At 60.1% G+C, this 16,269-nt stretch overlaps 1 protein-coding gene across 5 annotated transcripts in view; it reads left to right on the top strand.

The window, feature by feature from the left end:
- The window catches only part of LDLRAP1 (low density lipoprotein receptor adaptor protein 1), a 14,572-nt gene extending 2,961 nt beyond the window's left edge, over positions 1–11,611 (top strand). For 2 of the 5 annotated variants that reach the window (XM_045298919.1, XM_004705346.2), the window contains 6 exons: positions 1,774–1,888; positions 6,308–6,380; positions 6,613–6,699; positions 7,090–7,220; positions 8,331–8,365; positions 9,729–11,611. In XM_045298919.1, coding sequence (XP_045154854.1) covers positions 1,774–1,888; positions 6,308–6,380; positions 6,613–6,699; positions 7,090–7,220; positions 8,331–8,365; positions 9,729–9,873 — 586 coding nt within the window. In that variant the 3' untranslated portion in view covers positions 9,874–11,611. Of the gene's footprint in view, positions 1–1,773; positions 1,889–6,307; positions 6,381–6,612; positions 6,700–7,089; positions 7,221–7,579; positions 8,199–8,330; positions 8,366–9,728 lie in introns of those variants that run through there. The other 3 variants (XM_045298920.1, XM_045298921.1, XM_045298922.1) reach the window with 3 other exon arrangements.
- Positions 11,612–16,269: the final 4,658 nt, after the last annotated feature.

Here is a 16,269-nt window from a genome sequence, read left to right as displayed (position 1 = left end):
CCTTCCCCTTGGCCGCTCAAGGTTAGCATGGGAAGCGATGGCCTGGGTCTGCCCCACAGATGGAGACGTGGAGGCCCAGAAGGACTCGCCCAGGGTCCACAATGAGGTCATGGCCGAGCTGGAACCTGGATACCTGGGCCAGAACTCACCCTCCTGTGGCTTTGTCCCCAACCGGTGGCTGAGCCAGACCTGAGTGTAATTTGGGAAGTGGGCAGAGATCCCCACGTCTGGCTCTTGTCTCCTCACCTTCCTCATTCAGCCTGCCTGTAAGAATGTTTATCGAATCATACCTTAGTGTGATTGGAGTAGAAGTTTACATTGCAGGTGAAGTTCCCGGCTAGCCCTTGGCCTACACACTGGACAGCTCGCTGGGTAGCGTTGATGGCCCGTGCTGGCTACTGATTGTCCGTTCACTTCGCCTCTGCCTGGCCTTGCTTCCCACCTTTGCGTTTGGGCAGGTGTTGGCCCTTGGGTCTCCTGTCACTCAGTATTTGAGGGCACACATTACTCATGGGTGACACTGTTTAATGTTTAAGCCAATCTGTTACTGGCCGGAGGGTGGCCCACAGGAATAGCTTCTGTTCCACGTTCAAAGGTGACCTGAGGGTGACCAACTCGGGCACCTGCTGGTCCCTGTGACCCAGTGGTTCTGGCCTTTTGGAGGAGCTTGAGTTTTGCCCCTGGTTCGCTCTCCCTCGTCCCTGTGCTGTGCCTCTGGCCCGAGTGGCTGGCAGCCAGGCATCATCCAGCTCTGGTCTCAGGCGGGAAGAATCGGCTTCCTTCCTTTCGCCAGTGCTTGCCAAGCTCCTGCTTCCTGGGCTCAGGGCCAGCGGAAGCCCTCACCTTGCGCTCGCTCGCGGAGCGTCCAGTCCGGGAAGAGCCGGAGGGAAAGCAACGGGAGCCGAGAATGATGAGTGTCCTCCAGGTGGCAGAGAAGGGGGACCTGCCCGGGAAGTCAGAAGCTCTCTCGAGGGAGGTGGCTGGACCTGATAGATACCAAGGACAGACAAGCAGGTGCTGGGTGGCCAGCACCTCTCCTGTGAGAGTCCTGGGGTGCTGGGAGCTTCATGGAAAAGGGGTGGGGACCCTGGGGATGCAGGGGGAGCTCATGTGGCCTGGAAGGGCCCTGGCCTTGGACTGGGGCATGGATGAGTGGGAGGGCTGGCAGGAGGAGGTCAGGTGGAGGGCCTCGGTGGGCAGGGGCTGGCCATCTCTCCTTGCGGCCAGTCGGTGCAGATCCTGAAGGAGCATCAAGGCTGGGGTCACGGTCTCTGGAGAGCTCAGGGCTCTGTTCTGCCACTGGCTTGTGGTCTGAGCCTCAGCGTCATCCTCTGCAAAGCGGCTTTGGGAATCCCTGTGGCGCTGCCTCAGTGCTCGGCACATTGCCTGTTACAGGGCAGGAGAGAGCCAGGCAGGCGGGTGCCTTTGTGCAGCCCCATGCCCGGTCCTCCCCCGACAGGCATGTGTTGTGAAGCCTGAGCAGGGCGGGCTCGACAAACGGAAGGCAGATTCAGAGCGAGAAGCCTCATGACTGTGAAATGCTTGCATCCCGGGAGCTGGGTGACTGTTTTCTTGGCACTGGCTGCAGCAGCAGCAGCAGCAGCACTCTGGTCTCCCCTTTGGTGGGGCAGGCGGGAGCTGGTCATGTCTGAGACTGCCTGGAGTCAGATGGTCAGTTCACTCCTCGCCTGTCGATGGGCAAGGCCATGTCTCAGAGAGCGCTCCTAGGGGGTGACCCCGGTGCCCAGGTCTGGTGACACGCTTGCGTTTCAGGATCTCCTACTGCACGGCAGACAAGATGCACGACAAGGTGTTTGCGTACATCGCCCAGAGCCAGCACAGCGAGAGCCTGGAGTGCCACGCCTTTCTCTGCACCAAGCGCAAGATGGTCAGTGGGGAGAGGGGGGTGAGGGGGTGGGGCGGGGTGGCTGGCCCTGGTGGCCTTGCCCTTGGAGATGAGGAAGGCAGGACCTGCCGACTGCAGTGACTGCAGCAGAGGTGGGAAGCCCCTTTGAGAGCCCTGCTCTCAAAGCCCACGGGTCCTGAGAGCCATGGGCGAGGTGGGCCAGGCCACAGCTGACACTTCTGGGGGGCAGCATCTCAAGTGGGTCCTTCTGGGGGCTCTGAGGGCTCCTTGACTTTTCTAGAACTTCTAGCGACCACTTGTGTTCCTTGGCTTGTGACCCCATCCTCCGTCTTCAACATGCTCCCAGTCTCCCTCTGTCCGCGTCCACGCCGCCTGTTCTAACTGGCCCTCCTGCTGCATGCAGGGCAACTGCCCAGTCCAAACTCACAGTCTTTACCTGAGTCCTGCCAATACAGTAAGGTGACTGAGCCACACGGCCCAGGGCTGGACCGGGCCATCTGTGGGAAATCGTTACCCAGGAGCACTGCAGGATGAGACAGCCTGTTGGTGTGACCCTGGCCACTGTGCGTGTGACCTTGGACAAACTCTACCCTTGGGGCTGCCTGCCCGCCCGCCCGTCAAGGGAGCCATCTCTGGGTGCCTTCCAGGATTGTCCTGCAGCCCCCCGCTCTCGTGCACCTCATTTTTCTCCTGCAGACTCGGTGTTGTCGGCCACTCACCCAGAGCCTTATGACACCCAGCCAGTGGCCTGAACTTCTCCTGTGACAGCCTTGTTCCCACAGGCAGTGGCTCTGAGATTTGTCTTTCATGAGGGCCACACAGACTTAAAAATAAAAGCTCATTATGTCCCCATTGTTAGTCTCTTCCTCCCCACTGGCCGGCGTGAGCGCTGGGCAGGGACAGCTGGCCCAGGGCCCGGATAGCTGCCGAACACGGGCCTTGGGTCCAGTGGGTTTTCCAGGATGCAGAGGCTCCCCCTGGGGTCGGGGTCCTGGGGCAAAGAGGGAGTGGGTACCGGCCTGGGGCCAGAGGTCTTCAGACTGACCTGAAAGAGACCGGCCTGCCACAGACCACGAGGTCAGTTCTAAGGAAAACAGCCCGGCCCTTGCTGGCAACTAGCTGGAGAGCAGAGCAGGCTAGCAGACTGCCCAGGGCCCAGACTCCGCTTCCGCAGGCGTTCTCATTGTCATGGGGGCTGGCTCCTGACTCAGCCTCTTGCCGGCTCCCAGGAGTGTGCTCGTGCAGCCCAGCCCGGCCCGGCCCAGGGTCGGGCTCCAGGATGAGGTCTGTGGCTCCCAGAGCCTCAGCTATGCCTAGGCTGTCCTGGAAACCTGAGCTTCTCCGGGTGGAGGTAGTGCAGCCTCCCTAGGATGGCAGTAAGACTTCCTGGAGGAGGAGACACTGGGAGCTGGGCTCGGGAGGCTCAGTGATGAGGGGAGCTGGGCTCGGGAGGCTCAGTGATGAGGGGAGTTGGCCAGGAAGGGGTGAGGGTGGTAAGAGGTCAGTGCCGCAGACTAGGACATGGCATGGACAGAGGCCGGGAAATCCCAGCGCAGTTGGAGTCCTGGTCCCTGGAGCCTGGAGTGGGCAGGGCCGGCTCAGCCTGCAGGGACCTGAAGCCCTCACTCCTAGAGTCTACACGACCCCTGACCCATCCAGGATCTGGGGGAAGAAGCTTCCAGAGGGGTCTTGCTCTCCCAGTAGCTCTTTGGCATGACCAGGATAGGCAGTCTGCAGCGTCATGTTAGCTTCCAGCTGAGGGCCAGGCGCACCCTTTCAGCCTTTGCTTGTGGAATGGAGGCCGAGTGCTGGCCTTGGCCCGGAGCTCAGGGCTCAGCCGGGACTGGGTGGGTCTGCACTGACAGGAAGCAGCGGTACCGAGTCTTTGGAGGACAGACAGCCTCTGTTGCGGGCAGTCTGCTGCCCCTCCCACAGACAACAGTCCCTTGTCATTCTCAGCTTGTTGCTCTTGTACGAGATCTGGTTCTGGGCCCTTTGCTGCTAGGAAGCATATGACCTGACTTAAGGACCATTCTGGGCCCCAGGGGCCCAGGGTGTGCAGCCCGAGCTAGAGGTGGCCCTTGTGAGGGCTGGCAGCCTGGCTGTCAGGTGAGGTCAGAACTGGTCCGGATAGTAAGACAGGCTCACAGACTGGAGGCACTCAGCTGGGGGTGGAGAGTGATCAGCCTCAGGCCTAGGGGACTTAGGAAGGAGGGCTCCCTGACAGGCAGGCCCAAGCAGTCCCCTGAGCCTGGATTCTTGCACCTCCCCAGGAAGCCAGGTCACCCCTCTCCACCCAGCCCAGCCTGGGCTTGCAGCCACTTGCAACATCGGCACCTAGGATTCCAGGATCCGATTTGGTTCAACTTGCCGCTTGGGACTCCAGGGCGGGCAGAAGGATGGGCATGTATTCAAATGAGCAGGCAGATTTATGCCGGAACAGTATCAAGCAAGTGCCCCCAAATTTCCTAGAGGCGAAAGCTAATGCTGCTTCTCTACCCCGGGCACGTTGGGTGACCAGCCCTTGCCTGGGTGTGCATCCATCTGACTCTGGCTGGTAATTAGCCCATATTTTTAGTTCATGGCAATTCTCAATGGTAACTGGGTCTATTAAACTTGATTCAGACGTGATGGTTTAAATTGTAAACAGCTGTGAGGAGTTTCATACTTAATTACCATATTTAAGTTTTGCCATAAAGCACCCGTACTTCCATCAAACATGTAAATGCTGGAGACATTCAAATGAGATTTTATCCTTCGTGAAGTTTAATTGGCATGGATCAGTCAGCTTGTTTAGGGATTTAAGAATTTTTGTTAAAAAATTTTTTTTGTAACAGCGGTTGCTACGAATTCATCTCTCAATTAGAGCCCGCTGTCTGGTGGCGGGGAGGGAGTGGGGCCCGGCTGGCCAGGCCTGGACTTGTACACTGAAAGGGAGGCTGGCCTTTCTGAAGGAATCACCCCGTCGCTCCTGGGTATAGTTAGAGCCCACGCTGGCCCTCCTTGCTGACTAGCCCTGGACCAGGGGGGTGGGCTGGAGCGTGGGGCCCAAGCCTGGGCATGTGTCTCCACCATTGTCATCCTTGATTTCTCTGCACAGCGGTGACCCGTGCTGGGGAGCGGAGGTGTTAGGACATGTCCCCAGGGAGCACACAGATGGGGCGGTGCACACAGGGTTGCTAACAACACTTTCAGATGCCCGAGGCCCTGGTGGGGTGGCCAGGGCTGTCAGCACGCAGAGCCGGGGACACTGGAGAGGTGGTCACATTGGAGTTTGACCTTAAGGGGTGAAGGTGTGGGGAAGGTGTCCTCGCGTCCCCCCCTCTATGTGAGCTCTGGCCCGGAGCCAGGCCTCGCTCCCTCCTCCCCACCGTGGTGGGATCCAGGCACCTCCCTGAGCCGGCCTTGGGCGAACCAGCCGTGCCCTCTGTGGCACTCCCTGTTCTGCTCTCTGTGCCAAGGGCTGAGTCAGCATGTGGAGCCCTAAGCTAACTAGGGAGGCTTGGTGGCGGAGGGGTTACTTGTTGGGCTGCTAACTACAAGGTCAGCAGTTTGAAACCACCAAGCCGTTCCTCGGGAGAAAGAAGAGGCTTTCTACTCCCGCAGAGTTACAGTCTCGGAAACTCACAGGGGCCGTTTTCTCCTGTCCTACGGAGGTGCTGTGAGTCAGCATCGACTCGATGGCAGTGAGTTTGGTGTTTGGTTTTCCTGGAGGAAAGGGGCCCTGGTGGCCTGTGGGTTAAGTTTTGGCCTGCTATAACCACATGGTCAGTGGTTCAAACCCACCAGCTGCTCAAAGGGAGAGAGGTGAGGCTGCCTGCTCCTGTAGGGATTTAAAGACCTGGAAACCCCACAGGACAAGTCTACCCACTCCTGTAAGGGGTGCCGTGAGTCGGATAGGCTCAGGGGCAGAGTTTGGTGTGGTTTTTGGCTTTCCCAGAGGACACGGAAACTTGGTGGCCCCGTGGTTGGTAAGTGTTGAGTTGTTAACCACACAGTGGGTGGCTGAAACCTACCAGCCGCCCCGGTAGAAAGATGTGGGTTTACCATCTCAGACAAAAACCCTCAGGAGCAGTTAGTGGCACGCTGCCCCATGGGTGGCTCTGAGTGGCAATGGCCCGGCTGACTGTGGGAGCCTGGGCACTCAGAGGAAGTGAGCCCCGGCCTCAGCGGAGAGGGCGAGCAGCGGCTGCGGAGGTGCTTGCCACGGGGCAGGGCTACGTGGGGCAGCCGAGACACCTGAGGAGAGCGGGACCTCTTCCACCTGCAGCAGCCATGCTGCAGTGACCTGGGATGGCCTCCACCCAGCAGGCACCCCAGAGCCAGGGCCCTGGTCCTCAAGGAGGGGGCATAGTCTGGCCTGGGAGGCCCAGTCCTCCAGTTCAGACTTGCATCCCCTGCTGACACCCCACCCCCCTACACCCGCTTCCTGTTTTTCAGGCCCAGGCCGTCACCCTCACCGTAGCCCAAGCCTTCAAAGTTGCCTTTGAGTTTTGGCAGGTGTCCAAGGAAGGTGAGGCGGGGGTGGGAAGAAGGCAGCGGGGTGGTACTGGGGACTCCCAGCCCCCTCACTCACCCAGCATGGGACTTGGGATCTTCACCTGAGTCTCAGCTTCCCCATCTGAAAACGGGACAGGGGGCACCCTCCCTAAGGGGCTGAGATGCGGAAACACCACCTGGGAAGCGCTGTCCCTCCCGGCCCTGGGTGCTGGGAGGCTGCAGCAAGCTGTGCCTTGGTCCCACAGAGAAGGAGAAGAGGGAGAAAGCCCTCCAAGAGGCGGGGGATGTCCCAGGCGGGACCCACCGTGACAGCGTCCCCTCACTGAAGAGCCGTGAGTCTTGGGCCAGGGGAGGGGCCAGGCTACTCTCTCCTGGGCTGGGGCCGGCTCAGGGCCTTCATTCGGCCTTCTCTGTTTTTCAAATCAGTAATGCATGTTCATTATCCATGCATTGGGAAGTGCAGATAAAGGCACGTCTTCTCCGACTGAGTCTCCGTGCAGGGTCTGGCTCCATCTCGCCGTCTATCCTGCCGCACGCTCTCTCCGACACCTCTCTGGTGACAGTTATAGTCCCAGCCCAAGTCCAGCTCAGGGTAGAAGCCTTGTGGGCTGTTGCCAGGCGCTACCAGCCCCCGGGGGCTTTGGAGGGGCTGACGGCTAGGCCTGGGTCTGCTTCCTGCTCCTACCCCAGCTGGGCTGACACCCCTAACCGCACCCCTCTAGTGGTTGCCACCGGAAACCTGTTGGACTTGGAAGAGACCCCCAAGGCCCCACTGTCCACGGTCAGCGCCAACACCCCTAACACGGATGAAGCTCCTCGGCCTCCAGCCCTGAGCAACAGCGGTGTTGTCTGGGTGAGTGGTTGGGGCTGGGCCCCCTGGGACCCCAGCCAGACCTCGGACACGTGACCCATGGCCTCTGGGAGGGAGGGTCAGGCCTGGCCCAGCAGCTTCCCAGCTGCTGGGTAAGGGTTGAACAATGTCCCTTTGGAACGCGGGGCTTTGTCCTCACCAGGCCTGACCCACCCACCCCCACAACTGTCCCCTCACAGTGCCAGCCTCTTGTCCCGAGCCTCTGAGGCTCCTTGTTGTGGGCATGGGCGGGGTTTGCTTCTGCACTCCCCCACTGGGAGCCCGGGGCCCGGCAGTCGGTAGCCTGGCCCCTGCCTTGCCATGTGACACAGGGTGAGTCCCCTGCCCGCTCCGTGTCTCAGGCTTTCCCCCTCTCGGTGAGATCTCTGCAGGACCCCGACGCTTTTACAGGTGGGCAGGGGCTGGTGTTTTAAAATGGGTTTAGTTTTTCAATTGGAAATAATTTCAGCCTTTAAAGAAAGTTACCAAAATAGTACGAAGAATCCCTGTTCAAATGTTAACATGTTATATAACCACTCGACGCTGATGCGCATCGAGAAGTCAGCCCTGAAGCAGTGTTAGTCCACTCTGCAGACCTCGCTCTGGGGCCCCACCTGTCCCCTGCCCCTGTTATGGCCTGGGGCCCGGGGCAGGAGCACATCATACTTTGTGGGGCACAGCTACTTAAATCTTGTGCATTGTGCCCCGGGAACTATGCCTTTTCTCCAGGGAGGCTGCAGTAAGGGGCAGGCGGGCCTCGCTTCCCACCCTGGGCGGTGGGATACGCACCACCAGCTAGCCATCCCGAGGTGTCTGAAGGCCCAAGACCCTCATTCCCGGCTCTCTGCTTTCATGGAAGGAAAGGCTGTTTCCCAAAGAGGACCAATGAGTGGCCCAAGATCTCCTCGTGGGCAGTGGCCGAGCTGGGAACTGAACCCACTCTGGCCTCTGTGCCATGCCCTTCCTCCGGGCCCTCACGGCCCACGGGCAGGTGCTGACCCGGCGGCGGCAGCCCTGGTCGCCCCCCCAGGCCTCGGTCGCTCTCGCAGGCGGGGCCAGCTCTGCCGTGCGTGGGCTCCTCCTCTAGGCCTCTTCTCTCCCCGTTTCCCCAAGGAGCTGGATGACGGCCTGGACGAAGCCTTTTCAAGGTACAGGCGCTGGGTTTCTGAGGAGCTGGGGACAGGTGGGGGCGGCAGCAGCTATCCTCGGTTCTGGCCTGCCCTTTCCTCCCGGGGCCCTCCGCCGGGTATTTGAAAGTGATCCGCTCCAGAGCAAGAGGCCCTATCCCTTTTTGCTTGCATACCTCCAAGGGCCAGGGGGCTCACTGCCCGAGGGAGCCCGGCCAGTGGTAGCCATCCCACATCCAAACCCCCACCCCCCTGCCAGCTGTCCAACTCCTAGCAATACCTACTCCTAGCGCAGTGAACTGCACAGGGTGCCTGAGACAGTGGCTCTGCCTGGAGCCCACAGATTCCTCTTTCGCCCGAGGAGCGGCTGGTGGCTTGAACCTCACACCTGTGGTTAGCAGGCAGCCCAGGGCGCACTCAGCAGTTCTTGGAGGCTGCACTGATTCCCTCTGCCTGCACCTGGTGTGGGCCCACAGGTGGCTTTCCGAAGGTTAGCCTTTGTGAAAAGGGGTTTAGTGAAGGCCCCAGAGTGTTGCCTCCAGGAGATTTGGAGCCAGCCTGAGGGCAGTGGCATTTCCCGAGGGACCTCCCTGTAGCCATGCCTCACCGAAGCCTGCGGCGGTGGAGGGACACTTAGTCCTAGACAGCTCAGGGTTCCCCCACCCGGGGCATGGACTGGAGGGTCAGCCAAGGCTGTGGGCACTGGGTGGGAGCGGCACTCATCCACCGGCTGGAGCCCTTGGGCCTAGCCTGGCAGGCTACTTGCTGCCTGTGGCAGCCGGCCGAACACCAGCCCTTCTGGAAGAAAATCAGCCGTTTAGTTTCCAGGTCATGCAAGTGTCCCGTGCCCTTTATTAGTTACTTTGAACTCAGCAAAGCATTTACTAGAAAACAGCACTGTCCCACAACCCCACAGCCTAGACTTTATACTTACCCTTTTCTTCTGCCTTGATCAGCTCCTCGCATTAACATTTGAGCACCCTGATTTCCCACTGGGTACCACCAGTGTATAGAAGTGTCCCTCCAGCTGTTAGGTGGAGCCCCTTGTAACTGCCATGTTCTAGATGCCTTGTCTTCTCACCAGGGGGCCTGGGCTTGTCGCCTTCCTGTGGCTGAGGGCTGCTGTGTTGGCAGGTGGCCTCTGATGGGCTATGCCCCATGCTCCGCCCCCAGCATTGCCCTTCCTCCTCCCAGGCCTGCCCTGGGACACCCAGTGGGAATGCCTGCCACCTGCCCCACGGTTTTCTGAGCTCTGTAGCTGAGGGCATTGCCTCTCCTGGCACCAGGGACTGTGCTGTGTGCGCTCCACTCCCCCACCCTGCCAATCCTCCCTTCTGCCCCCGGTCCTGGCCCGGCCCTGTGCTCACACAGCCCTGCCTTCCAGGCTGGCCCAGTCTCGGACGAACCCTCAGGTCCTGGACATCGGCCTGACGGCCCAGGACATCCAGTACGCCCAGTGCCTCTCGCCTGTCGACTGGGACAAGCCTGACGGCAGTGGCACCGAACAGGACGACCTCTTCCATTTCTGAGGGCTCCGGGCGAGCAGACACTACGTGAGGGGAGCAAAGCCTCCGAGGCCCCTCCGGCTGCAGCCTTCGTTGGCAGGGAGCCGGAGGGGCTGTTTCCTCTCACCCCGCGCTCTCTCTCGGAGCTCAAAGATGCCTTCACTATTTATTCAGTGACTACTGTTCTTGCTTGGACCCCAGTTTGCGTCCAGCATGTCGCCCGCTGTGTGCCGTGTGTGGTGTTAGAACTAGCTTCCCGCTCGCTCACTCTCTGGCTGAGGCATCAGGACAGGACCGAAGCCTTCCCTGGCCCTCCCTGCTAAGGGCCCACGTTGCGCCAGAGGCCCCGTCATGCTCAGGGGAAACAGGCCCGCTGCCGTTTGTTCTGGAGCACAGCGACCCAGCGGGACCGAGGAGAAGTGCTCCTCAGGGTTTCTGAGACTGAATCTTTACGCAGCAGACGGCCTCTTTCTCCCAGAGCAGCTGGTCATTTTGAGCGGCGGCCCTTCGTTTGAAGCCCATTGCGGAGCCCACGGCACGGCCGGTTCAGGACTCCTCTGTCTTCTGGGGGCAGTCAGCTTGCTGGAGCTTCGCACGGGCGGGCGCTCGCAGCCTCAGGAGGGGACTGTGTCCTCCAGCCGCCTTCCTTGGGGCCCCAGCTGGCCCGGGCTTGGCCTTTGGTCCCAGGGGCCCTCGGACGGCTGGGCCCTGACCAAAGCCACCGTGTCGCTGGGCACTTTAAAGCACACAGCGGATGGGTGGTGCTGCCAGGCAGCTTTCTTCCTGCCTGACTTCCCAGAGTCCCTGTGGGGGAGCGCCACCCATGCCCACGACCAGGGTCGTGGCCACCTCGGACTCCAGGGTCATCACTTTGCCCATCGTGCAGACCAGGTCTGCCAGCTCTGTGTGTGTGTGTGTGTGTGTGTGTGTGTGTACTTCTCTGACCCCAACCTCCCCTTTCTGCACTCACTCAAAACTGTTGTCTGGCCCTTAGACAGTTGAGGCAACACAGACTGCAGGGAGGCAGGGTTGTGGGGAGCTGAGCCCCATCGGATGCCAAAGCTGCTTTCTCCAACCCCCTCTCCACCCTCACCCCCCACCCCAGCTTTGTTGTCCTCCCAGGAACCAAAAATCCCAGCTATTTTCTGACCAAAATGTGTTTCATAACAAACCATCTGGTGCCTTCTGCGTACAGAGCTGGCACAGCCTCCGTGGCTGCCTGCTCGCTCCATGTTCATTTCCACACAAACCAAGTGCTTGAAGTCCGAGAGGCAGAGAGGAAATAGTCGGATTCCACGGCAGCCCATGGCCCCTTACTGACAGGACAGCCCGGCCTAGGCTGGGGAACAGCGCAGGCTACCTCTGGAAGCCCTTCGCACTCCTCCAGGCCCCCACCACCCTGAAACCCCTGCACCTTTCCATCCCAAGGTACTTCCCATGGCTGGGCGTGGGGCAGGTTGACCAGGTTGACCACGCTCCAGGAAGGGGCACGCCCTGTCTCCACCGATGATAACAGAACCAGCCCCCAGTGCAGCGGTGAGGGGGCTTTGTGGGGTCTTCAGCAGAATCCAAGGTCCTTTCACATCGCCAGCCCCTGCGGGTGTCAGGAGGCATCAGGGTGCCCCGTGAGAGCCCGCCGCTTGTGCTGGCCTGGCCGAGGCTGCCGCCGCGTGTATCTGCAGCTCGGCTGGGTGGTGCTGTGTTTGGGACACTGTAAGGAAGATCTAGTGAGAAAACAATAAATGTTACTCTTTCAAATACAGCAGCTTGCAGGTGGTGGTTCCTGGGCCTGGGCTGTGCACCCTGGGTGGGGCAACCTCACAGCAGATGGGGACCTGGAGCCGCCCCAGGAGCCTGCTCCAGCGATGTGTGCCCGCACTGAGGAGGCCTGCACAAACTTCGTGAGGAGCGTGTGGTCGCCCAGGGGAGAGCAGCTCCGTCAGGGACCGTGGCGTTGATCCACGGGGCTGCCTGCGTCCAGGGGCCAGGCCGGTGACAGGTGACAGGCTAGGTCAGGCCTGGTGGGTGTGTCTTGATCATGAAGACTCCCCCAGGTTGGGCTGGCAGAGCAGTGGGGGCCGCCCTCAGATGTGAAAAGGGTAAGCTAACCCTTACTCTGCCTGTGCCCCTGGGTCTTGTGAGACAGCCTTGGGGAGCGGACGGTGACTCGCCAGTGAGGGACACCGATCACTAGAGCAGGGGTGGGCACACGGGCCCGCCAGTGACAAGACGGCTCTTTGGGGACATATGTGTGACTCCGAAGCTCAATAGAAAATGAAAATTAAACTGTCGTCATTTCATTTAAAGGATATCCAGATAACGGTGACTTGTTTGTAAAAATACATTTCTGGCTCTCGACGAATTTTAAAATTGTTGTGAGGGAATCTGGATTGGTTCTCCCGTCTCAGAAGTTTGCCAAACCCTGGTCGAGAGCAAGACAGTTGGGAGCAAAGATGTGCTGCTGTGGGAGGAGGAAACTGGCCACACTCACCGGGCCTCCCTGATTGCCAGGCTCTGCTGAGCTCGTCACTTTATCTCAGCCAAGTCTCAGGCCTGCCGAGCCAGGTCCCGTCCCCCTGTACTCTCAGCGCCCCACAGCCTGGAGAGGCAGTGTGCTAGTCTGGTTGACTAGAGACAAATCCAGATACACTCGTGTCAGAGAGAGGTTTATAGCAAAGAGCAATTGTATATTGAGAAAATATCCCAGCCCAACCCTGATTGAGTCCCTAAGTCCGATATTAGCACATATGTCCAATACCAGTCTATAAATTCCTCTTCAGACTCCAGCAGCACACGCAATGATGCCGCATGCAGGACAATCACAGGCTGGTGGGTGGAAAGTCCTGTGGATCCAATGGCAGTGGGAGCATCTCCAGGACCCTGGCTGCCATCAGCGTGGCTCCATGTGGTTTGTCTCCAGGAATGTGTACCAGCAAGAGAGTTCCCAGGATCTTCGTGAGAAGGCCACACCCACAGGAAGGATGTCAGGCTGTGTGTGGCTGATTGACAGACTAGACTCCACCCCTTCATTCTTTTATCAAGTTGGGTAATCACCATAGTGTCCAGGGACTTCACAGACTCAGATCGAGGTGACTCACCCCTGCCACGTCCTGGCCTCCCAGGAGCTGTGTCTGTGGTCCTACTGCCCGAGGGGCCTGTCCTAAAGTGGCCCTCACAGAAGGACTGCTCTCAACAAGCTGGCCTGCCTCCCGGTCAGCTGTGGTGTGTAGGGCCTCGCTGGCTGGGACCTCTGTCTCACATGGTGACACTGAAGTGCAGGACCCAGAGGCCGAGCCCGAACTGTGGGTTCCAAGTGGCTCGGGGATGACCGCAGAGCCCTCTCCGCCCTGCCTTTCCTCGTAATCTGAAAAGACACCAACAAGCCCATCGTTTGGATTAGAGTTGGCCGGTGTCGTCTCCAGATGCATCAAGTGGGGGCCCTGCTCCTTCCTGCGTAGCGGGTGGAGCTGGCGAGGACGAGGTCACCCTTCAGATTGTGACCATCTTTGAGGGGGGGGGTCTTCTCCCCTAGGAGATACATGGGTGAGCCCGCGAAGACCTGGGTGGCATCCTGCCCTGGGTGCTGGTGGGTCTGGTCAAGATCAGGCGCCCTGCTGCCACCTCTTGGCAGGTGTGTACGAGCCAGCCTTCTCCACCCTCATCCCATGGATGTGAGGGCCTCCCACCCGTCTACCAGGTGGGTGGTCCTATGGTCGTTTCTGGAGTGGGACACCTGAAGGTCAGAGAGTGAATTGACCGTAGTCCCTGAGCCAGTAAAGGGAGGGCCCCACAGCGCGTGTATTTCCAGCATCTCCTGTGGAGAAGAGCAAGCCCAGGCCTGGCTGGTCATGCCCTGCTCTCCTGTGCCAGCTGATGGGCAGACCCTCCACAGGGGGCCTTTAGGGCGGCTTCTGCAGATGGGCTCATCATCCAGGATGCCCTCCTCATCTTTGCCCCTGACAGGCACTTCTCAACCTCCGAGGGTCCCGGCTCAGCAGACTGGTCCGGGCAGAACAGGCTGGGAGGTGGAGGAGAACGCCTGTGGGTATCTGAGTGGATGGTGTGGAGGCCACGCCTGACCTCTTGCTACGAAATCAGCCAAGGCCGATTGCCACGCGGCCAAGGGCAGACATGCTTCCACCCCCATCTCCCTTGCCCTCTTCTGACACCAAGCTCTCCTCCCTAGACGCTGCTCTTTGTTTGGGTTCAATAATTCATTTCAATGGCCGCCCGGAACTCAGACAACATTCAAACTCATGGGGGCGGGGGCTCCTCAGGGGAGTTAATGGTGTCACAAGCCAGGATCACGAAACATGAAGGATACAGTCAGTGATCTTCGGCAGGGACTCCTCCCGCCAGCAGCTGGGTCTCTCTGGTCTTCAGCCTCTCGGCCATTGGCCCCTTGGCCTCTGCCTCCATGGGCCAGGGAGTCAGCATGCTGCTCTGCCTCGCGGTCACCTCAGCTCAGCTGCTCTGCTGCTCTGCCTCGTGGTCTCAGCCGCCTCTGCCACTTCAGACAAGGGCTTCTAATGCGACTCTTCTTCCTCGAGGGTCCCAGGAGTTCTCTCTGCCCCTGCTTCTGCGATGGCGCTCATGCTCAAGAGACCACTAAAACTGACCAACCCCTGCTGTTCGTATTTCACACACCCTATTTGCACCGTCCTACCCATTCGTCTGGTGGGAGTTACAGAGATGTGGCTAGAAGAGCCACCGTGAGAAGCTTTACTTCCCCCGGAGTTAGCAGTCAATTGTAGAGGTGGCAACACCGGGGCCCACAGCAGGTAGATGTGTGGCCACACGGTTGCTGGCACTCAGTCTGCATGTTCCTGTTGCCCGGGGTGGCCCCGCTGGCCCCGTGGGTCACTGCCAGTGTCCGGCGAGCAGAGTGACCGTGCTTCCGTCAGAGCTCCTGAGGGGGCAGCCTGGGCCCTCTTCAGAGCGTGTTGTCACCGCTTGGAAGTGGGGCCCAAACTGAATGGGGCTTTCAAGTGCCCAGCTGGTCGCCTGTGTACGTTACTTACCCTCTCGGGCCTGAGTTCCCACCTCCAAACTGAGAGTCTGGGCCGGCAGGAAGCCCTGAGCCCCGGGCCTGGCACAGAGGTGCTGGAGGAGGCTGGTGCCGTTGCCTCAGTGCCAGGACAGAGGCGGCTGGCACAGTCCCTGTAGTCGGGCAGCGGTTCTGATGGCTTCAGAGCCCGGCAGGGGGGCAGGTAGGGCTTCCTTGGGTCCTGCAGGGGCACAGCGGATGCCTTGCCCTTCACAGCCTAGAGTGTGGGTCATGGGCCCTAAGCAAGGTTTGCTCCACTCCAGGGACATGGGAAGTCAGCTGAGGAAGGTGTGTGGGGAGCCACGGGGCACTCTTGGGCAGGTATGGTAGGGGGGGGGCAGGTCGTTTGGAATCAAAGAGGGTAGGAGGTTGGAGACTGCCAGCCTGGGAGCCCGTGAGGATGGGGCTGTGTCTGAGTCTCCTGGTACCAGTAGCTCATCAAAAGGGGAGAACCAGCTGACATCCGGGAGCTCTGCTGTGCAGAGGGCAGCCCTGCTAGATGCTAGAGCCTCTGGGTCCACTTTTCAGGTGGGCACAAGGCCAGCCCACTGTGACAGACTCAGCACTCTCACTGCCTGGCACGCAGACCTGGGCCTCCCCTTCTGGATAGGCCAAATGTGCTGCCTACTTGGCACCCTCCCTGAAGATCTGGCCTTTCAGAGTCCCCAGAGCAGGATTCTAGAATGGTGGTGCAAGAAGTGCCCCCACCCCCTGGCAGCTCCCACCTCTCCCCACCCACCTGCCTGGTTCACAGCTGGCAAGCCCAGGCCCATGGAGGGGCAGGGACTTCCCCCACTGGGCTCTGTAAACTATGCTGTCAGGGACCCCAGGCCTCAGCTTCCCTCTGCCCCATCTCAGCAGAAGGGAGCCACATGCGGGCCTGTGGGGCCTGTGGGGCAGTGGGAATAATTACAACGTGATGAGGTTGGGGAAAAGGGCTTTGGTGACTTCTCAGGCGTGTGGTGAGCCTCTGTCCCCCGTCCCTTCACTGCCCCGCTTCGAGGCCCCCGGGCCACGTCTGCAGCTGTGCCAGCAGCCGGGTCGCAGGAGGCCGCGGACCATGAAGGCAGCATGGCCCTGGGCCCAGCTCTGCCACTTACAAGCTGCAAGACTTCGTGCCTCAGTTTCCTCGTTCGCAGAAAGTCCGAGCAGGGTTGCCGTGAGGGGTAAACTGGTGAGAGAATTTACGAGGTGCTACACAGTCGAGGCTCAGCTGAGGTGGAAAGGGCTCAGCTGGGGAAGGGGCAGAGCATGTCCCCCAAGGGACATCTGGGAGCCTCACGCCCAGGGTTCCATCAAGAAAGCTTTCCACTGGAGGGCTTCCATCCAGGGAAGCAGTCCACCCGGCCAGTGGAAGGGCTGGGTGGGGAGGA

Source organism: Echinops telfairi, unplaced genomic scaffold, assembly GCF_000313985.2.
Source record: "Echinops telfairi isolate 266 unplaced genomic scaffold, ASM31398v2 ScPeMD7_7457;HRSCAF=8495, whole genome shotgun sequence".
NCBI lineage: Eukaryota > Metazoa > Chordata > Mammalia > Afrosoricida > Tenrecidae > Echinops > Echinops telfairi.
Note: the sequence above shows the minus strand (reverse complement) of the source record. Positions and strands in the feature narration are given on the sequence as shown.